At 32.8% G+C, this 22,970-nt stretch overlaps 1 protein-coding gene across 2 annotated transcripts in view; it reads left to right on the plus strand.

The window, feature by feature from the left end:
* The window catches only part of SMC2 (structural maintenance of chromosomes 2), a 51,471-nt gene that overhangs the window by 18,689 nt on the left and 9,812 nt on the right, over nt 1-22,970 (plus strand). For both annotated transcript variants that reach the window (XM_039870595.1, XM_039870596.1), the window contains 12 exons: nt 566-725; nt 1,246-1,363; nt 1,982-2,120; nt 2,505-2,624; nt 5,158-5,362; nt 7,099-7,234; nt 9,644-9,768; nt 13,925-14,118; nt 15,090-15,233; nt 18,469-18,663; nt 20,515-20,715; nt 22,585-22,701. In XM_039870595.1, coding sequence (XP_039726529.1) covers nt 566-725; nt 1,246-1,363; nt 1,982-2,120; nt 2,505-2,624; nt 5,158-5,362; nt 7,099-7,234; nt 9,644-9,768; nt 13,925-14,118; nt 15,090-15,233; nt 18,469-18,663; nt 20,515-20,715; nt 22,585-22,701 — 1,854 coding nt within the window. The remainder of the gene's footprint in view (nt 1-565; nt 726-1,245; nt 1,364-1,981; nt 2,121-2,504; nt 2,625-5,157; nt 5,363-7,098; nt 7,235-9,643; nt 9,769-13,924; nt 14,119-15,089; nt 15,234-18,468; nt 18,664-20,514; nt 20,716-22,584; nt 22,702-22,970) is intronic.

A 22,970-nucleotide genomic window follows, 5' to 3' on the forward strand; every position in this document is an offset into this window, starting at 1 on the left:
CATGTTATATTGAGAAAAGTCCACTATTATTCAGTGTTGGAAGATACAGCCATATAGATCTTAGAATACTAGCTTATGGTTTTAAGGAACAGTACTCAATTATATAGCATTTAAATATCAGACCCTAGCATTTAAATTTCTCTGTCAATTTGTCTTCCTTTTTCTATATAATGTTATTTCTCATTGCTCAATACAGTTTCTCCACTGTTAGATTGTATTTGTATTTATTTGTGAGTGTTGTCTAAGTGGAAAGAAAGAGAACTAGAGTTGGGATTTCTAGTTTTTAATAGTGTTTTTAATTTAATGAGCTAATGACAATTATTCTTTGATACAGTTTTTGAGCTAATGTCATATTTTATAAATATTAAAAATATAGACTTCTGTTGCAAATTATCTAAACATGTTAGGCATATATTAGTTGATACTCTGAGTAGTTTTTTGAGGAGAAAATACTGGAAAATGTTACATTTTCAGGGCTGGTGTCTCTTAAACCAATCTGAATCTGTAGCCATTTAATCACTTGCACTGTCTGCCTCATATAGTCTATTTCTTTTTTCTATTACAGGCTCAGATGAAGTTGAAGCATGCCCAACAAGAATTAAAGACTAAACAAGCTGAAGTTAAGAAGATGGATAGTGGCTACAGGAGGGATCAAGAAGCTTTAGAGGCCGTGAAGAAGCTTAAAGAAAAACTTGAAGCGGAAATGAAAAAGCTAAATTATGAAGGTTTGCCTTTGAGGACATGATATTAAATCATTAGGAGGTAGCGATTGTTGGTAGAGACTAATTTAAATAAAGGAAATAGCAAATAAGAACAATTTTTACCCTGTTAATGGGCATTAGTATAAGAAATATTTCGTAAAAATAATAAAACATCACTTTGAATTTTTGAAAACTCACTACTGAGAATTTCCTGCTTCAGACACTCTGAAGTGCTACTTGAAAACTCAGAAATGTTATATGTATATTTTTACATTAGTAGGCATTCAATTCATGTGTGATTTCTTGAAATGAAAATTGTATTTGTCAGAAATAATGTCTTCTTGACACTTACTTGATAGGAATTTGAATGTTAAGCATGCTTTTTATTTAATACTTATCAGAAATTTATATTTTGCTTCCAGAAATGCTTTGGAAATAGAGGTTACTAATATTTTCCTTAAAACAATAGAACATTTCAATTTCTAAAACTTGGTTTCAACTTGGTTTCAATTTCTAAAACTTGGTTTCTTGATCTACTATTCAGAAAACAAGGAGGAAAGCCTTCTGGAAAAGCGAAGGCAGCTATCTCGAGATATCAGTAGATTGAAAGAAACATATGAAGCTCTCTTGGCCAGATTTCCCAACCTTCAATTTGCTTACAGGTAAGAGATTTAAATCTTGAATTTTAACATAGTAATAACCAAGATATATTTAATATAATCTGGAAGGCAATCTGAAAATTTCATGGATATTAAGATTTTTGTATGAAAATTATTGTAAACTGCTTTACCTTAAATACTATTTTTTCCTTAAATGTTTATTGAAATGTTTCAAATGTGGGTAGAGGAAACTCTTATGAAACTTAATGGCTGCTAATGCCCCTAATCTTAAATTAAGACCAAAATGAGGGGAATTTAATCTCAGTCCACAGTTTTTAAAAGTTATTCTATCATTAATGTTAAATATCTACATTAACATTTTATAGTGTTTTACTACATGGGTTTTTTCATTGACTACTTAAGGAAATACATGTATTACAAAGAGTAGAAAGTCAAAGTTCTTTTTGTTACATTGACAATAATATACTGAAAGATATGTTGATTGATTTACAAACAATAGCTGACTAGTCATCTGGGGCATTTTAAAATTTTTGTTTTGTCAAAACTATGATTCTTCTGCTTTCAGTAGAATGTGTTGTCAGAGCACTTGAGTAGTAACATACATCCAACTTTTTCTATTTTCTTATCTAAAATTAACTTTTGTCAACTTTTCCATTTTAGGGATCCAGAGAAGAACTGGAATAGAAATTGTGTGAAAGGACTTGTAGCTTCTCTGATTAGTGTGAAAGATACTTCTGCAACCACAGCTTTAGAATTGGTGGCTGGAGAACGACTCTACAATGTTGTAGTAGACACAGAGGTAAGTTGATTTTAATAAAGTAAATTTATAATTGCTGTCCAGCTGGAAAGTCATGTGCTGCTAGAAGAACTGGGTACTTTCTCAATGTTTTAAGCTTTTCCTAAGGTTACTTATCCTTAAAAGGTAAAACTATTCAGTTAATGATTTTTTTGCTGTATTATTGATTATATTATATTTGATTAGCTGTACTCCAGAAGAAGTCTCATGCTTACTCAGAAATTCAGAATGCATATTATCAATCTTCAACTTTTGATTGTTCAAGAGAGGAGGCACTAAACATTTTTTTATGGATTTCTAAATGTGCATACTCTCTCAATTCAAATATTTCTGTCATCATTAATAATATGTATGTATTTTTTTTATTTCAAATGCACAATGTTTTAGGTTACTGGAAAAAAGCTACTAGAAAAGGGGGAATTGAAGCGTCGATACACTATAATTCCACTCAATAAAATTTCAGCCTCACGTATTGCTCCAGAAACACTGAGGATTGCTCAGAACCTTGTAAGTCTTGTTTATATGTTTTAGTTGCATCTTACCTTTTTTTTTAATTAGAGGACATTAATTCGAGGGGACATAATCATATGCAAACCATAAAATTTTATTGTTATTGTGCTTTAAAAATTTAAGATTAAAAAAATAAGGTTGGTGTTTATGAAATTAGATGGAAATAGAATAGAAATGTTGGAAGGCTAAAACTGCCTTCGATATTTCAGAGCTGTGTTAGAATCTCTTTAATTAAGTCAAGTCACATGGCTATCCGGTAGTAATAAATACAATCACTCACCCCATAAAGACATTTCAGTTAATAAAGGACCATATATAAAGCCTTGTTGCTTTATTATAACGGAGCTGAAAAATTCTTATAGCCTAGTGAAGTCCTAGCCTTAGTAATGTCATAGCGCAATACTTACATACAAATAATTACCTCATGTTACAGTTTCCTATAGTATGTCATACAGTAACATGCAGTACAGGTTTGTGGCCTAGAAGTGGTAGGGAAACAATTTGTGACCCCAAAATATGTCTGTTTGGCATAAGAATTATTTTAGGCTGGTTAATTTTAAGAAACTGCAGACCTGAGAAGCTCTGCAAACCAAGTGGATGTTACCCTTCGTAAAAGACTTTTACAGTTGTAAGGTAAATCTCCATTTGTCAGGATGTCTTCATGGAAGAGGGATTTGACCTTATTTCTAGAAACTCATATCTGTGCAGAAGATAAGGACTTAAATTTGCATAGCAACCTTATTACTCTTGTTTATTGTGTTTCTGGTAACCTCTCATAACTGGCATTCCCCTTCCCCAACATTTTCTTTTGTCTTTCACTAAAGATGGTATTTAAGGTGATGGCTTCAGCAGTTTTGAGGAATTACTCAGTTTTCCTGGGTATCTCCCACATGTGCAGGAGGTATACATGTTATTAAACTTTGGTTTTCATCCTGTTAATCTCCCTTTTATTACATAGATATCTAAGCCAAGAACCAATAAGGGTAAAAAGGAAAATTATTTTTATCTCCCCTACAGATTAATAGGCTATACCATACAGCCTAGGTATATAGTAGGCTATCTACCATCTACATTTGTGTAAGTACACCCTATGATGTTCATATAACAACAAAATCACCTAATGATACATTTCTTAGAATATAATTGATGTCATTAAGCAGCTCTTAACAGTATTAAATTTCTGATTTCTGAATACTTAGAATTATAGTTTATAAATACCATAATTCTTCAGTTTTTTTCATACCAGGCACACTTAAACTGCCCCAAAGCAAGAACCGTTGTGGAAGGCATCCAGCACATCTGTAGAAATGCCTCTCTATTAAAGTTCTTCTAGATTGCCTTCCACCCTATGGACATACAAAGCAGGTGACTGATATATCCTCAGTCTGCTGCTAAGGTGGTTCTAAAGTGATATGGCTACTATTAAAAAAAAAAATGATGAGTACAAGGAAATTCATTTAAAAGGCTGTTATGGTTGTATAATATTGAGTAAAAACATGAAGCCAACATAATATTCAGCAGCAATACCAATTTGTTATTGAGCAGGCATTTCAAGTGCATGAGTTAAAAAGACAGTTCCAAGAAACCTAGCAATGTGTTTGTAATTAAGATACTAAGTAGATATTCAGTTTACTTGCTGAAATTGAGAAGCTTTCAAAGAAAATTATTTCGGAATATAGTTGTGGTGATTTGTATACTGTCACGTGGAAGCTGAGTGCACAGTAATTGAAAGTTGGTATTTTTGGTTAGTACTTACTTTACTTTGAAGGCTTTGGAAGTTATTTCAGTCCTATTGTTAGAAGTAAATTAGGATTTCAAGTAACATTAAAAATACTTTCACCCAGATCCCTGAGTCCAGCCCATTTAATTGTAGCTGCTGTGTCAGGGGACAGTGCTGAACATATGTTCCATAGAGCTGCTTTCGTTCTGACTTCTGCTGCTGCTGAGCTTTATAAAGGATGCTTAGTTCTAAAAAGATAGGGAGAGGTGGACACTATAAACAAATGCTGAGAAGAGACAGTTGGATCAAAAGAAAAGACTGAAGAATTTTTAATTATTTTTTTACTCTTGATTATTGTGTTTTTATTTCTGTGACTGGCAGGAGGCTGCCCTAGCATGTTTAATTTGAATGAAAAAGTATTCGATGTAGAACAAATTACTAATAATTGAAACAGAACATTTTATGTAATAATGTTGATCCAGCAATTGCTATACTTTAATTAAGAAAGTATATCCAAATAGTCCATTTTGGATTTGGAAATTTGGTAATGACTCCTGCTTAATAGAAACTCTCATAGTGCTTGGTACTTTAGCTAAATATTTTACTTAGCAGTAGATCTTCTAGCATTTAAACTTGAATTTTTTTTTTCTAAAATTCTTGAGTTGTCCATAGCATTTTAGAAAGTTCAAAAAGGAATCGTAGTGCTAGGTAAGTATTACCTAAATTTCTATTATAGCAGTTCTTATATTTTATAAACTGATTTTTGAAAGAGGAGGAGTATGTACTATGACGTATCTTATTTTCCCACAGGTCGGCCCTAACAATGTTCATGTGGCTCTTTCCTTGGTTGAATACAAACCAGAACTTCAGAAAGCAATGGAATTTGTCTTTGGAACAACATTTGTTTGTGACAATATGGATAATGCAAAAAAAGTGGCCTTTGATAAAAGGATAATGACTAGAACTGTAACTCTAGGAGGTGATATATTTGATCCTCATGGGACATTGAGTGGAGGTAGGTTTTATATTATGTTGTCCTCATATTTCTGTATGGTGAATAAGATGAGTGGTTTTTGACAGGAAATAGTAGCATTGGAATGGTTTAAGAGTTTTATTCCTGATCTAGAGATTGGGTTTTCTTCTGAATACCATATGATAGATACTTAGTAATATTGAGAGATTATACAGTGTCATTCCTCAAGGAGCTCTTAGTCTAGTAATCAGTCCATAGCTTTTGTTATTCACGTCAAGTAACTCTATTCCTTTTTCTCTTGCTTTTTGCCCTTTCAGGATATTCTAGTCACTGAGAAATGTACTCTGTACATTTTTAGCCTAATTACCCATTTTTCCTTCATGAAACATGTTAACCTCTAATTTGTGTACATGTCCCTGTTCCTATCAAAAATAAAACAAAAGGTTAAATCTGCCCCTGAGATGGTGCTTTAATGCCTTAAGAAAGGAATTCTTGGCGATCATATTCTTCTTCTAATATTTGCCACAGAGTTTCTAGATGTCTAGCAATCATATAATAACAAACTGTGTACCAGGCAGTGTTGGAAGATTGTGCTGTCTAAAACAGTAGCCATTAGCCACACGTGGCTCTTTACACTTAATTAAAACAATTAAAATTAAAAATAATTCCTCAGTTGCACTAGTCGCATTACCTTACAGCAAATATGAGGTAGGCATATTACTATCATCTCCAATATACACTTGTAGAAATTAAGGTGCAGAGTGGTTTAATAACTTGCTGGCAAGTGTCAAAACTCAGAATTTGAAGTCAGGTAGTCTAATTTCAGAGTTTGTGCTTTTAATCAAACCTAGAGGCTGTATTAAAGCCTCTTAGGATATCAAGTGGCTTAATTTCTTTTTAGGCCAAGAAAACAATAGTCAAAAAAATGAATTCCATGATCAAGTATAAAGTTCCCCAGCACACAATAAGATGACTGTTATCTGCAATTGGAAGGTAGACCAAATATTTTTAAATATCAAAAACAAAAGAAACTTTAGATTTCATTGATTTGCATGTTCTTGACGTTCCTATTTGAGAGATGGCAAATATGTAACCTCATATATTAACAATGTGTTCATAAAGCACAGCTAATTGACCTTCGTATTCTCCCATCAAACCTAGAGTTTTCTTGCCAATATACCACCTCAGCCTGTTATGCCAGATAAAATCATAATTGCTTATAAAATGAAACCAATTTACTCTTCCATATTAGAGCTCAGACAAGGTTATGAAGTGATAACAAACAGCTCCCAAATCTCAGTGGCTTATAACAAGTTTATTCCATAATTATACTACCTTAACTACAGGTCAGTTGTCGCTATTCCATGCAAATTTCATTCTGGGATCCAGGCTGAAGGAGAAATGGGTAACAGTGGCGGGTGAGGGTGAATTATGTGCTGCCTCAAAGTTTACTTTCAGAAGAGGCGCATTTCCCATTTCATTGACCAGAGCAAATTATATGACTAAGGCTGATGTTAGTGGGGAGGAAAATGGGCCTGAGGGAGACGGCCCAGCAGGCAGGGCCAGTGATTATTTTGAATAAATATTCCACTACATCAACTTAGAAACATTTCTAATCATACATGCGTGTCCTAAGATTCAAATTATGAAATGAATTCCATAGCTTCATAAACTCACTATAAAAGATTTGGTATTGAATCATTCCAAGTATAATTCTCTTAGGAAACTTTTTATTGTTCACTTAATGTCCAAGGCCTGTTTCAATTTGCTTCTATCAGGTGCTCGATCCCAGGCGGCTTCCATTTTAACCAAGTTTCAAGAACTCAAAGATGTTCAAGATGAGCTAAGAATCAAGGAGAATGAGCTACAGGCTCTAGAAGAGGAATTAGCAGGTCTTAAAAACACTGCTGAAAAGTAAGGCTTATGTTGGATTAAGCTGTATTTTTTAAGATTTGTGTGGTAGAAAATGAAAGAAAATTTACTTTTATTTAAAAAAATACAACTTCTGACTTTTTTCATAATATCCTTAGTTTTAGTTGAATAAATTGTGAGTTGATAACTTGTTTACCAGTTATTTATTCATTTTTTTCTGATAAAAATAATGTCTTTGTTATAAGAAACTGGAGAAAGCTAATTAAACAAAAGGAAGGAAAAAAATTAGCCAGCTATTCCCCTTGTTGGGATGTCTTGTGCTGGGATTGGTGGGGAAACCGATAGAAACTCTGGAGGTTGATACCAGAGGATAATTGAGTCCTTGATTTGAAATGATATGATACAGTATAGCAATGATCAGGTTTCTACTTTAGCAGCATTATGGCTGTTCTATAGATATTGAAGATCATTAGGTCACCAGTGGAGGAAGTGAACAAGTTCATGTCAGCAAGTCACTGTTAAAATTAAAGTCTTTCCTTACAGTGTTTTCTTCTGTGTGGGTGTAGATATAGGTATGTATATGTACCTTTAAACATTACTTCTGTGTGTGTATGATACAGGTATATGCATGGTTTTATATTTTCAAAATTGGGATCATGCTGTTTAATGTAACCTCTTTTTGTTGCTTAACATTATTCACTATTGAGTGCCCCACCCCCATATGTCAAATACTCTTCTAGGAGCTGGGAATACAGTAATGAATGAAACAGATAAATCTCTTTCTTCATCTTGTTTTCATATATATAGTTGGGGAAACACAATAAAGGAAGTTAAATTGGTAAGACATATGTTAGCTAATGCTAAGTTCTAAGAAGAAAACATTAAAACAGGAAAGGAAATATGAACTATCCAGGGCAAAGAGATATTGAAATTTCAGATTCGATGGCCAGGGAAAGCCTCACTAAGAAGATGGCTGTTGAATACCTGAATGATGCGAGTAAATACCTGGAGAAGAGTCCTTACTTGCTTTAAAAGCTTCAGGAGTTTAAATGCCCAAACTTATAAAATACATTATTTGAAAGTTTAATTTTAATTTTTTCCAGTCCATCTGCAGCTGGCAAATGGTAACAGATAAAATTAAATATTTTATTCAGAATTCACAATACCAAAGAAAGGTTTTTAAAAAAACTAAATAAACTTTGAAATTATTATTATTTTTTAAATTTTTATCATTCCTCTCAGAAATTATCAAAGTTTAGAATAGTACTAAGACTTTTTTAGGACACTATGTATGGAAGAAATTGTCATAATCAGTTAATGTGGTCGTGCCAAGATATAAATTGTATCAAAATGCCCACTTTCAAACATTATACACGTGTGAAGCCTGCATTTTACCTTCAGTAGCATAAATTAATCATAAAGTGAATGAATTTGTTCTTTGAGAAAAATGCAACAGAATTTCTCTGAGATATGTGGAAGATATGGCAAGGCAATGAGTTTGTGGTCACATTTGGCTTAGAACTGTGACTTTGTTCAGCAGTTTTGGGTCACTTATTTTGCAGAATTGTATAGTGGACTAATTGTGGCACTGAGATGAATGAAAGGAAATAGATTTCGAAAGATGTGGAAGGGTCAACAAAAGCCATTCTTCCATAGACCACATTAAGAACATAGCTTTTTTCCTCCCAAATTTCTACACTCTAAATTTTTTTAATGAATTGAAAATGACTTTAAGTTAAAATTACAGTTTTAATTGCTGTCAAGCAGTCTCAGGCAAGATACTCAAGGGAGTATTTGTTTTATACTTTTTCTCAAATCTCATGAATCTTAGTGACAACCTACCTTTTGAGTTTATATAACTTGAAATTTCACAGCAGCTAAACTAGCTAAATACCTTCCAAAGAAATAAGCAGCTAGAACTGAGGTAGAATTACAGGGCTTGTAAGAAAAATGCTTTGCAAATGTTTGTTCAGTACTGTGTCCTTTTAAACTATTGGTCTCATTAGAAAATGTAGGGAACACTATTTTTTGTAACATTTGAAAATGGAGATTAATAGATAACCAAATTTTTGAAATTTTGTGCAATCGCTTTATATTGTTAATCTGTTTTTCTGCTGGGGAGCTATTGCGAAGTTTTTCTTTTGGGTAAGGATCAGTAGGAGGGGTTATTTTTAAGGAACCCTATTCAGATATGATTTTTAGTGTTTTCTAAAATTAAGAGTATTTCTGTAAATAGTTATTATCAGTCTTGGTCATTTAGTTATTTACTCTCAGTGACCAAATCAGACGAATTTAATTGATGCTTCAGAAATGTGAGAGTCATCAAAACTATTCTTGTAACCACTGTCATGAGTTTTTTTTCCTTTTTAAGGTAAAAGTTTGTAGTTTCAATGTCTGTCTCAAACATCAGAAAAATTGTGCACATTTGTTATAAACTTCTCTTTTTCTAAGGTATCGCCGGCTGAAACAGCAGTGGGAGATGAAAACTGAGGAGGCAGATTTATTACAAACCAAGCTCCAGCAAAGCTCATATCACAAGCAACAAGAAGAATTAGATGCTCTTAAAAAAACCATTGGTAAGATAAAAACGTCCTGTACTTAATTTGTTTCTAATAACCTTACTTTAGGTATTTAGATATTTATTATATATTTATTTGAATTACCTTTAATACTTAATTAGTACATATTATTACATTGCCAAAGTTCCCATCTGTGGCAGTGTACAGTTCCACCAGTGTCGTATGAAGATTCTCATTTCTCTAAATCCATTCCTTTCCAGATTTTAAAAATTCTCCAGTTGGATTGTTGTGAACAAGTAATTCATTAGCATTTTAATTTGCATTTCCCTGATTGCTGGTGAAGTTTGAGATCTCTTTTGTTTGTTCCTTGGATCTCTAGGTTCCTATTTTGTGACTATTTTTCTTCCATTTTTCTGCTGGGTTGCTCAGTTTCTTTCTATTCTCATATTATTTCTTGGAAGTCATCTGCATTTTTACTATTCTTATGTGCTTGTCTTTATATTCAGTTTATAGTATTTTTATGTAGAAGTTTTTTTATGTTTAATGTAATTCAATTTATAGATATCTTTCCTTAATTTTAAGAATCTATCTTAGCATTTCAATTAGAATTTTTTATATATGGTAGTTTTAATTTTTCTCACTCCTTAGGACAAAATCCACACACCTGTTTCCTCACTAGCATCTTTATTCCTTTTTTCCCTCTTATACAATTAAAATTTCACTCATCTTGTTCACCCCTCTGCCCCTATCCCCTGCCTCTTATAACCACCATCTGTTCTGTGTGTCTATGAGCTTGGACTTTTTGTTGTTAAGATTCCACATAAGTGAGATCATATTGTATTTGTCTTTCTGACTTACTCACTTAACTGATGCCCACAAGGTTCATCCATGTTACAAATATCAAGATTTCCTTCTTTTTTATGGCTGAATAATAGCTGTGTGTATGTGTGTGTCTGTCTTAACATTTTCTTTATTCATTCATGCATTGGTGGACACTTAGGTTGTTTCCAAATATCTTGGCTAATATAAATAATGCAATTTTTTGGTGGGGGTTACATATATCTTTTGAGTTACTGTTTTGTTTTGTTTTTTTCAGTTTATTACCCAGAAGTGGAATTGTTGGATCACATAGTAGTGCTATTTTTAATTTTTTTGAGGATCCTCCATACTGTTTCCCATAGTGGCTACACCCGTTTACATTGCCAGCAACAGTGCCACATCGTTGCCAACACTTCTTATTTCTTGCCTTTCTCACGACAGCCATTCTGACAGGTGTGAGATGATATCTCATTGTGGTTTGATTTCAATTTCCCTGATGATTGATGATGTTGACTATCTTTGCATATACCTATTGGCCATCTGTACCTTCTATGGAAAAATGTCTATTCCGATCCTGTGCCTATTTTTTAAATTGGATTGTTTTGTTTTGTTTTTTTCTTTTGAGTTGAATGAGTTCTTTATGTATTTTAGATATTAAACCCCTATCAGATATATGTTTTGCAAATATTTTCTCTCAGTAGGTTTTTTCATTTTGTTAATGGTTTCCTTTGCTGCAGAAATTTATTTCATAGTCCCATTTCTTGATTTTTCTTTTCTTGCATATGTTTTTGGTGTCAAATCCAAAAAATAATCACCAAGACAGATGTCAAGGAACTTAACAACTTATGTTTTCTTCTAGGAGTTTTATGGTTTCAGATCTTAAGTTCAAGTCTTTAACCCATTTTGAGTTAATTTTTGTATATTTTGTAAAATAGTGGTCCAGTTTTATTCTTTTACATGTAGCAGTCCATTTTCCCAGCTCCATATTTTAAAGAGATCATCCATTCTCTATAGTATATTCTTGGCTCTTTTCTCATAAATTAATTGACCATTTTTGTATGGGTTAATTTCTCAGTTCTCTGTCCTGTTCCATTGATCTATATATCTGTTTTTATGCTAATACCATACGTACTGTTTTAATCATTATAGTTTTGTAGTGTTTAGAATTATTTGTTCCAGTTCTATAAAAAATGCCATTGCAATTTTGATAGAGGTTGCATTGAATCTGTCAGTTGCTTTGAGTAATATAGACATTTTAACAATATCAATTCTTCCAGTCCATGAACATGGAATATCTTTCCATTTATTTCTGTCTTCTTCAGTTTCTTTTATCGATGTCATATTTTCAGTGTACAAGTCTTTCCGCTCTCTCGTTAAATTTAGTCCTAGGTATTGTATTCTATTTGATGCATTCATAAATGAGATTATTCTCTTAATTTCTCTTTTATAGTTTGTTATTAGTGTGTAGAAATGAGATTTTAGCATTTATTTTGTATTCTGCAACTTTACCGAACTTATTTATTAGCTCTAACAATTTTTTGGTGGAGTCTTTAGGGTTTTCTATATATAATATTAAGTCATCTGCAAATAGAGACAATTTTACTTCTTTTCTAATTTGAATGCATTTTATTTTTCTTGCTTAATTGCTCTGGCTGACTTCCAATACTGTGTCGAATAAAAGTGGCGAGAGTGGGCACCCTTGCCCTGTACCTGATCTTAGAGGAAAAGCTTTCAGCTTTTTCACTGTTAAGTATGATGTTAGCTATGAGCTTGTCATATATGGCCTGTATTATGTTGTGGTACGTTCCTTCTATACCCACTTTGAGAGTTTTATCATAAATGTATGTTGAACTTTGTTTAATGCTTTTTCTGCACCTATTGAAATGTGAAATTTAGCCTTCGTTTTGTTAATGTGGTATATCACATTTATTTGCAGATATTGAACCCTCCTTGCATACTTGGAATAAATAAATGCTACTTGATCATGGTGTATAATCTTTTTACTGTACTGTTAAATTCAGTTTGCTAATACTTTATTGAGGATTTTTGCGTCTGTGTTCATCAAGGATATTGGCCTGTAATTTTCTTGTGGCATCCTTGTCTGGTTTTGGTATCAGGGTAATGCTGGCCTCATAAAATAAATTTGGAACAGTTTCCATCTCTTCTAATTGGTATTAATCTTGCTTTGAATGTTTGTTAGAATTCATCAATGAAGCCCTCTGATCCTGGACTTTTTGATTTGTGAGAGGTTTTTAATTACTGATTCCATCTTCTTACTAGTAATTGGTCTATTCAGGTTTTCTGTTGCTTCTTGATTTAGTCTTGGTAGGCTGTATGTTTCTAAGAATTTGCCCATTTCTTACAGATTGTCCAATTTGTTGGTGTCTAATTGTTTACAGTCTCTATGTAAACAATTCATAGTCCCTATGATCTTTCCTATTTCTTTGGTATCCTTTGTAACTTCTCTTTCCTTTATATTTGAGTCTTGGATTGTTTTTGGTTTTTTGGTGAGTCTAACTAAAAGAATGTCAATTTTATCTTTTCAAAGAACCAGCTCTTAGTTTCTTTGATATTTTCTTTTGTCTTTATTCTAATTTATTTCTACTCTGATCTTTGTTATTTCCTTCTTTCTTCTAACTTTGGACTTTGTTCTTTTTTCTAGTACCTCGAGATATAAATTTAGATTGAGATTTTTCATTAGTTTCAAGGTATTTATTTCTCTGATTTCTGGCAATAATATTCTGCAGTGAATAATAGTATAAAAAATTATCCAGTCATGGCATCCAAGGTTATTTTGTACCTAGGTTCTAACACAATGCATGTCAGTTACATGTTCATTTCATCATACCTTTTTATTTTTTTCTTCACAAATTTAGATAGTTTTACTATGCTTCATTCTAGACATGTTCTCACAATATTTCTCTTCTTTAATAAGAGGTTCCTTGAATAAAAATAAGTGAGCAAAGAGCACAAAGTAAGCTTGTTTATGAAATTAATAAGCTTTCTGGCAACTAAAATCAAGTAAAAAAATAACATAGTTCTCTCAGTTCTGGTATACAGGTATAATAAAAAGATGGTCTGTGATCTTTTTTAATAAGTTGTTTCAAAACCTTGTTTAAAGTAGGTAAGTTGTAGGTAAAGTTTATATTATTCAATTTTAAATGATTAGAAGTAATTTCATCACAGATCTTCAGATAATTCAAGTGTAGCTCTTATACAGGACGTTTTTCAACATACTATTTCTAAAATAAGGTTAGAACAGTTAATTTTTTTAACTCTAGCCTCTAACTTTGCAGACCATTTCTTTCATTAAAAATTTAATTTGTAAGCATTATAACTGTTAATAGTTGGAGGACCTCATTAGCTATATTTGTCTACTACTTTATTGATACAGAGGAAAGTGAGGAGACCTTAAAAAACACCAAAGAAATTCAAAAAAAAGCAGAAGAAAAATATGAAGTATTGGAGAATAAAATGAAAAACGCAGAAGCTGAAAGAGAGAAAGAACTAAAGGATGCTCAGAAAAAGCTTGATTGTGCCAAAACAAAAGCAGATGCTTCCAGCAAGAAAATGAAAGAAAAACAACAGGTAATAACCTTTCTTTTAACATCAACATAGAGCTGAAGGTGGTAAAGTATCATTGGTTGGCCTCATTCATCAGTATTCATCACAAAATCTAAAAGTGGGATATGCTTTTTTAGGAAATAAGTTTCACATCTTATAAATCAAATTAAAATACAGCCGTGCAATTGAGTGTCAAATAATTGTGTGAGTTGCATTGGCTTGCTAATTTTAGAGAAGGAGCAAAGTTGCCTTTTGGTAAATGCTTCATTCTAGAGTGGACCCAAACTTAATGTGGTAGAACTATGTCATATCAGAGATTCAGTGTTGACATGTATTTGGTGATTATCGATGTGAATGTATACTATGAAAGAACGATGTAGGGCAAAGCATGTTATTTTATGAAGTGCTATTCAGTTATAAACTAGTGATATCTGATTATATCTTTTGGATAGTACCAAAGCTAGATATTGAAGCTAGGCTTTTTCTGTCCAATGGCTATGCTCCGAATCACTCTTCTATACAATTTCACTTAACTCTACTTTTCTTCATAGTTGTTTTCTTTAACCCATCTTATGATTCTGTCATTAAATAGCTGCTCAAAGTATTTTCTAATGAACTAAAGGCTAAAATAGGAAAGAAGAAAACTGGAAAACTAATTTTTTGACATTGAATAATTATATTTAGAAAAGGCTTTACCTCTGCTTAGTTAGTTTATCTGTTATATAGAATTGTTTTTCTCTATAGGAACCAAAGAATAAGTTATGCAAAGTACTTTGATCCCATAAATATTGCACGTACTTTTGTCATTTTTTAAGTATCGGAAAATAATTTCCTTTTCCCTCCCTTCTGGAGAGGTAGCTGACGTGTTTTGGGTAGTTGAATAACTAAGCTGTGGGTCTTACTTTCATGGGATTCTTACTAATTTTATTGATACATAAATATTTATGTTTTAGTAGTTAATAACCTGTTGAGCACCCAGATACTATTTTTTATAGGAGGTTGAAGCTATCACTCTGGAGCTAGAAGAGCTCAAGAGAGAACATGCATCCTGTGAACAACAGCTTGAAGCTGTAAATGAAGCTATCAGATCCTATGAGGGTCAGATTGAAGTAATGGCAGCTGAGGTGGCTAAAAGTAAGGTAAGATTTACTTACTATAGTGGAGAAGTTGCAAATGTTAATCTACTTATGAAACGTTGGCTTGAAGATGTTTGACTTTAGAAGTCTCAGTCTCTTCACTCTTTTCATGATGAGAAATAAAAATGATGACTACTGATCCAGAAGGAGTTCTGAAATATTAATTATATTATTTTAAGTCTTTCAGACATAAAAACTGTCCAGTAATTTGTACAAGTAAGTGTTAAATAAAAACTTATTAACATAATAGGAGTTTGGGATTGATCACTAAGGGGTAAAGAGAACTCTAAAAATGTAGGAATAGCAGATTCGGGAAATAGCCATGACCTATGCACCCATGGAAGGAACATCTGGAAGAGAGCCCCATTCCACCTGCAGATCTGAGAACTGGATCTAGTTGGAGAAGACAAAGCTGTGGCCCACTGGTGTCAAAGTTTGGAGTGCCAGGGGGAGCCATCCATAGTATAGTGCCACACAGGCAGCACTTGCTGGGAAATAGCTTTCTTGGATGCCGGTGGGCCATGGAGAGGTGCCCAGCCTGTGAACATGCCTAGAAATCCCTTCACTGGTATGTCATGGGAAGCCATGCAAGCTGCTAACCCTTGCACATGACAAGCTTGCCCTTGAGAAAAGCACACCACAACCAGGGAGTAAAGCCCCTTCTGCACTGTCCCTATAGCATCCTTTACTGATGAGGCTTAATGTTGTATCTGGCAAGGTAGAAATGTTGCAATATCAGAAGCAAGGCAATGAAGGGTGAATTTGAGACCAAAGGGGTTTCAAATGTTATAAAGACATCCTGTTATCTGCAAATTAATGTTAGATTATGTCTGTTGAGATTGTCCCTCATTAATATTTAATACTGCTTGTCCCTTTTTGGGATTTTGACTTGAAATTCTCTTTTGCTTCATGTTATTTCTGCTCCTTTTAAATTAAGGTATAATTGACACATGTTAATTTCAGGTGTATAACGTAATGATTTGATATTTGTATTTATTGTGAACTGATCACCACAGTAAGTCTAGTTAACGTCTATCGCCATACATATTTAAAATTTTTTTCTTGTGAGGAAAACTTGTAAGATTACTCTTACCAACTTTTAAATATACAATACAGTATTATTAATTATAGTAAACATGTACAATGTACATACTTTCATTTTGTGGTATAACTTCATTTTTTAAGTTTTCTGTCCTGTTGCTATTAGTATATATAAGTAGTATATGTCGTTGATTTTCATGTTAACAAAACGTGTATAGCTTCAACAGGGGAGTTCCATTCATTTCCTACATTGTAGTAAAGTGTTTTTGCCTCGCTTTTTGTCATCTACTTCTACATTTTCTATTATGTTTTCCCCTTGAAATGATTGTTTTAATCATTGTAGCTGCTAGTATCTGGTGTTTTAGAAAGTAGGTCTTTCCTCTTGATTCTATTTGTGGTTAAATTCCTTCTTCATATTTGGTTAAATTCAAGTTTTCTTTTCTTGACACGTTTATCAATCAATAGCAGAAGTTTTTAAACTATTTTTTTAAGGTAAGATAGTGATGATTCTCAGCTTTGTTTTGCTAAGTATTCTACAGTTTAGTTCCTGTTTTGCTTCCAAAATAAATTTTAGTTTTAGAAATATTTTGTTTCCTTCTGATTTGTTGTCTTTTTAATTTTGTATATTTTTCAATTCCATATTTTCTACTGTCTTTCATGAACATCATAGTGTAAAATTTTTAAAAACTAGATCTTGTGTTTCTAAAGAGAAGTATGGAAATAAGCCACTTTTTCCTTGATCTAAATAAAATCAGAACATATACCTATTTCTATGGAGAGGGTAACCATTTCTCTTTATGGAAAACTGAAATGCATTACTTAGTTTTTAAAGCTTGTTTTTTCAGACTCTACATTCTAAATTGTTTCCTTTTGCTGATAAGAGTTGGTAAGGACACTCCTAGGGAGCTAAGAAAAGAAACTGCCTACTAATTAGCTTCAAATAAAACTAAAATTTTGTTGCTGCTCCATCTTAAGTGACAGATTTCCTGTTTTTTCCTACCATTATAAAAAAGATTTTTAAAAAGATGAAAACAGTCACACCTGCAATGCAACCTTTAACATCTAAGTATGAGAGAATCCTCATAAACATGCTTTTTTCAGATACAGTGTTAATAAACCTGTGTCTATTTTCCTTTGGTTTATGTCACCAGAATATTTTTCACTGTCTTGTTTTTCTAACATTTTAAAAAACTAAAATATCTTTAGGTCTTTTAGATGAATGCTGCGATTTATCCTCCTTCTGCAAAAGCCCTCTAATGACACAAATTAAACATCTTAAGGAAATTATAGTACTTTGGGCACATTCAGTAACCTAACCATAATGTCAGGTACTCTATATTGCTTAAAATTATCTTGTTTCCTAATGACTATGCCAAAAAAAATTCCTAAATTTTTACTGGTGTTTTTAATCACTTATGGAGAACTATTCTTTTCAGAGCCTTTTAGCTTCTTTGTTTTCTGCCATCTAAATACAAGTTGAACTAGTTTTTGTTTGTTTTTAGGCATTTGTGTGAGTTCTTTCAAGATCTAGGATGAAGCAAAGGGTTTTTGTTTTGGGGGGAGTGGCATTAGTGGTAGACAAATTCCAGTTGTAATGACCACTTTGGAGGTTGAGTAGCTTTAACCTTGGGAGAGAGGGATAGGAAGTCAGAACAACAAGTTTTTCTTTGTGCCACAGATCTTTTTTCAAAAAGTTTTTCTTTTCCTTCCATTTCTCTGTGTTGACCCCTGTTGCTAGACCTTCTGTTGTCCGTGGTAAAGTCTACATGGCTAATATCTACAGAAGGGAAAATCTCAGCCTACTGTATTTTACCTATGTTTTTTGCCCCTCCTGATAAATGTCATTTGAGGGTCTGTCAGATTATCTATCCAGTAGTGTTAACTACTGGAAATGCCACTTTTCTGAGAGGCCTCACAGGTCACTCCTCGCTCCAGTTAATCCCAACTACATTGTATTCAGCAAAAACTTTGCTGCTCCCAACATGAACACTATATCCCATCCTTTTTCTAGTGGTAATCCAGGTTTTCTCATGTATAAATTCATTAGTCATTTTAATGGGGATATAAAATATAAAGGGTTAGGTGGCCATCTGCCTGTAATCACATTGCCATCTTGCCCAAAAGTCTGTTAGATGTTTTAGTAAATGAAAAATATCTCATTACCTTGCTATATGTTGTCTTCTAATGATTTGTTCAGGAGTCATTACATAAAGCTCAAGAAGAGATGACAAAGCAAAAAGAAGTGATAACTGCCCAGGACAATGTAATTAAAACTAAATATGCAGAAGTGGCAAAGCATAAGGAACGAAACAATGATTCTCAGCTTAAAATTAAGGAACTGGACCACAACATCAGCAAACATAAACGGGAAGCTGAAGATGCTGCCGCAAAGGTATGTTTGGGTTCATTTTTACCCTTAATCAGATTTTTGCTTCTGGATTTTTGAAATAGTCCAGTAAACTGCTGGATGAAGAACTCAGTATAAATCGCAGACTACTGTGTAACATAATTTTGAGGCTTTACAGCTATGTTAACTGCTTCTCAGCAATGCTCATTTTCACCAAATGGCAAATATTTTGTTTTTACGTTTAATTTCAGGTATTCATTCCATCTACAAGATGTTTTTACCAAATATTTAGTGGTCTCTCATGAAAATGAATTTTTTCTCCCCAGTGTTCATAGGATTATTACTAATGTAACAGTAGTAATGTTTTCTTTACCTTATTTTAAATTGAATTTAAAGACTCAAAGAAATATATATACAGGTAACCTCTAAACTTAATTGGCTTCTGGATGTCCTTATAAGGATTTGTATAGTCAGTTTTTTCATCCTCATCTGAAATCTGATGTTTTACCAAGCAGGTATCTTTTTGATGTTATCTCACAGTTTTTTGGTCACTCTTATTTAAAGTTTCATCCTTTTGCGTATCACAGTGTCTTAAGTACATTAAAGAAAAGACATGCTTTTGCAGAAAATCATTGCTTGGTTAAGGGGCTGCATCCATTTTGCTTAATAATTTACCCATTATGTTTTCTTACGGGTAGCAGTTTGGTGCCTTTTAAATCTTTTTTAGCGTCATAAAAGTACAAGAGTTTTAACTTCAAAAAGATCAGAGCATACAAAACAGCCTCTCTACCCTCTGAAAGAGCCATGTTTAGGTTCATTACTTGGTTTAAAGAACATTTTTTATGATCACATCATAATATCCTAATATTTTGTTTGTATTGATTTCCCATTAGCCTAGTATTAGTGGATTCACTGAAATATTACCAAGGCTAATACTGCTGTTAATAGTTTTTTGGTAATTGAAAATGCTAGTATTGGCGATTGCTAGGGGATTTTATTTACAATTAAGAAAGGGACTTGGCAAGTGGAAATGGAACAGCTAAAAAATATTCAAAGATTCTTTGAAATACATGGTTTATCAAATGTTTATTGCATATCAGATACCATGTCAGGCACTAAACATATAAGGACGAGGAACATTTGTAAAGATGCCTTCATAGAGCTTATGGATCAGCAGGGAAGATAGACTAGAAATGATCATTTTACTTTTGAGCCTAATGGTGAGACCATACCCAGGAATTAATAAGGATAAACAAACTGACAAGGATTGGTTCTACCAGCCAGAACCAACCTTAAACAATTCTAATAAAAGTGTTCTTTAAGCCCCATAATTTAAATTTTTTAATTAGTTAGATAAAGAAGTATTTTACTGTGCCTTGTCAAAAAAGGGTGACAGGGGCATGTAATCAACATTTAGGAGAGTTTTTTTACTTAGATTGTAGTTGAGAAGAATTATTAGATATCAGTCAGGGTTAGGTTTCCACGCTTTTACCAAATCTATGACTTAAATATTTCTATAAGAATTTTAATTTTCGCAAGTTGTTTTTTGAAGCTATAGATTGAATTTGGTAAAATTCAAAGGAGCCTCATTTGATTTACATTTCATTGTGATGAAGGTGTTTTACATACACGTTGTAAAAATCTGAGTTGGCTTTCTTCTAATGCTTAATAGGAGAATTTTTTTCTGTATAATCTCTTGGTTCTGGAGCCTATCCTCCAGGTGAAAATATTCATACTTATTATAGATTCACTGTCAATAGAGAACCTCATTTTTTAAAGAGTCATTGTGGGGTTTTTCTCCAAAGTGTTTCATTTAAAATTAATAAATATTTAAGGAACTTGTTTTTAAATGTAGGTTTTAAGCAATGACATCCTTCTATTACTGTATGTCACTAGGTATCCAAAATGTTGAAAGATTATGACTGGATTAATGCAGAGAAACACCTCTTTGGGCTACCCAATAGCGCCTATGATTTCAAAACTAACAACCCAAAAGAAGCTGGTCAGAGACTGCAGAAGTTGCAAGAAATGAAGGAAAAACTAGGAAGAAATGTCAACATGAGAGCTATGAATGTACTAACAGAAGCTGAAGAGCGGGTAAGTCGTTTTTCTATGACTGTCTGACCCCAGTGGAACATGAGTAGCATGAATAAATCTGCATGGTCCCTGAGGCGATTATTAGGGTCAACATTTTGCTTGATGTCCTTGATTACTTGCTTTTGTTTTCCTTTTTCTCTTTTCAGTTCTGTTTTCCTTTTTTTTTTTTTTTTTTTGCATCATCAGTCTATTATACCTTGAATGACTTTTCTGCTGGCTTTTCCCTTTGTCATAAACATGTTCTGCTCTTTATTCTTGGTATAAATAAAAACAATTTTTGATCATGCTAACTCCTTACATCGCTATCGTTTCTTTAACTTATGTTGAGAGTCTCTGAAAAATAAGGTATACTGCTCCCTCTTCCTCTTAACTCTAGTATAACTGGAAACATTATATAAGTAATGACTAAAATTGTAATATACCTAACCACTGTTTTACTATTCTGTAAAACCAGCAGCATCTCTATTTTAACGCTCTTGGTTACTTTGTTATCCATCTTCCCTGACAAAACTTTTATAGTCTGCCATGTCACTAGAAAAATCCAGAGGGAAAAGCAGTCCCTATTCTTGACAGCCCCATAGGAATCTGTAGTCTGAGTAATTTTATATTGTGCCCTATACCTTCTTTAATTCTGCAAAATTTTGTTTTAATTTGCATAATAGAGTTAATGAGAGTTTCTAAACGATAACACTTATGAGTTCAATTACTTTTAAGAAATTTTGCTCTAATGGGTTTTTTTTAAAGTGTTACTGACATTAGTATCTACAAAGAATTTATATTATGTTAGTACCAAAGAGGCTAATAATGTATGTGTTGTGATCTCTAAAATGTTCTTGCTAATTTTCATTTTTTCATTAAAGCTTTGCAGTGTATAGCATATTTGTGGAAGGAAATCATTGGTCTGAATTTAAGCTGCATAACATCATGAAGCTTGTTCACTTTTACTCATTTGCTTTTGTTAATGATAACTGGATCTAATATATTTTTTAAAAGAATATAGCAACTCCCATCTCTGTACCAAAGAGGAAAGCTCTGTTATTGACAAACATATAGCCTTTTGCAATAAGATAAGAATGTGGAAAAGAGGTCTTAAGAGTTTGGCCATAAAGGAGAGGTAGAGCAAGGAAGCTAGCAGGACTGGCTGGAGTTTTTAAGGAGAATTTGAGGCCTCCTTGAAATGTGAGGCTTTAAAAAAATTGAGTTAAGAGAATTTTTTAGGAAGTACTGCTACTCAAAAGTTTTTTTCAGTAAATTTCCACATTAACCAGGGAAGACCACTCTGCAGATGTGATGTTTGAGCTCAAACTTGAGACACCATCTAGGTCACACATAGAGAAAGAATGTTTGGGAAGAAAGAACAATGCAGGGGCCATAACGCTATGACGAACTTATTATGTTCAAGGAACTGAAAATAAGACTATATGGCTGGAGCCTGGGGAAAAGTATGATGCCAAAAAGTCAGATAAATAAGGACCAGGTTATGTAGGATCATGGAGAAGAATTGAAATTTTGTGTCGCTGCTAAGATCTTAAAAAGAAGCATGCAGGGTTACTTTTGAGTTTATATATGACATTTTCTTTTGTGCCTTAGCTGCTAGGAATTTAAGGGAATATTAGTGGAATCAATATATTTTAGGAGCTTGTCTTATAAATTCTCAGTTATAATTGAATTTTACATATAGATGATGAATTTACTTCATAATTGGTTTCCTTTATAGCTGTTAATGTAAAAGATACAGTATATCTTTTTGGTAAATAGGAATATATATATTATATATAAAAATAATAAAAGTTCTATATTCCTGACTGAATTCTAGAATATAAGAAAATCTTATATTTTCTCAATTAAGTATGCTTTTTATCTTACTAGTATAATGACTTGATGAAAAAGAAGAGAATTGTAGAAAATGACAAATCCAAAATACTAGCAACTATAGAAGACCTTGACCAGAAGAAAAACCAAGCCCTAAATATTGCTTGGCAAAAGGTATTTGAACCAAAAATATTATCATTTATTCTATATTAGGCAAAGATGAAGAATATTGTCCTTAGGTTTATATTCTAAGATGAATTGGAAATGGCTAATTTGTGTTCAAAGGAGGCACTTGCTCACACATTAATTAAAACCTCACACTTTTAAATACATTTTGTCCCGTTTGGTCTTGACTAAACCTTTTTGCAAAGGGAAGTTTGTGACGCTCCATCATACTCTCATACTCTACTTCTCTGGTTCCTAGGTTATATTAAATTCCTAAT

This window comes from Pteropus medius, unplaced genomic scaffold (genome assembly GCF_902729225.1).
Source record: "Pteropus medius unplaced genomic scaffold, Ma_sr-lr_union100, whole genome shotgun sequence".
In the NCBI taxonomy this organism is placed as follows: domain Eukaryota; kingdom Metazoa; phylum Chordata; class Mammalia; order Chiroptera; family Pteropodidae; genus Pteropus; species Pteropus medius.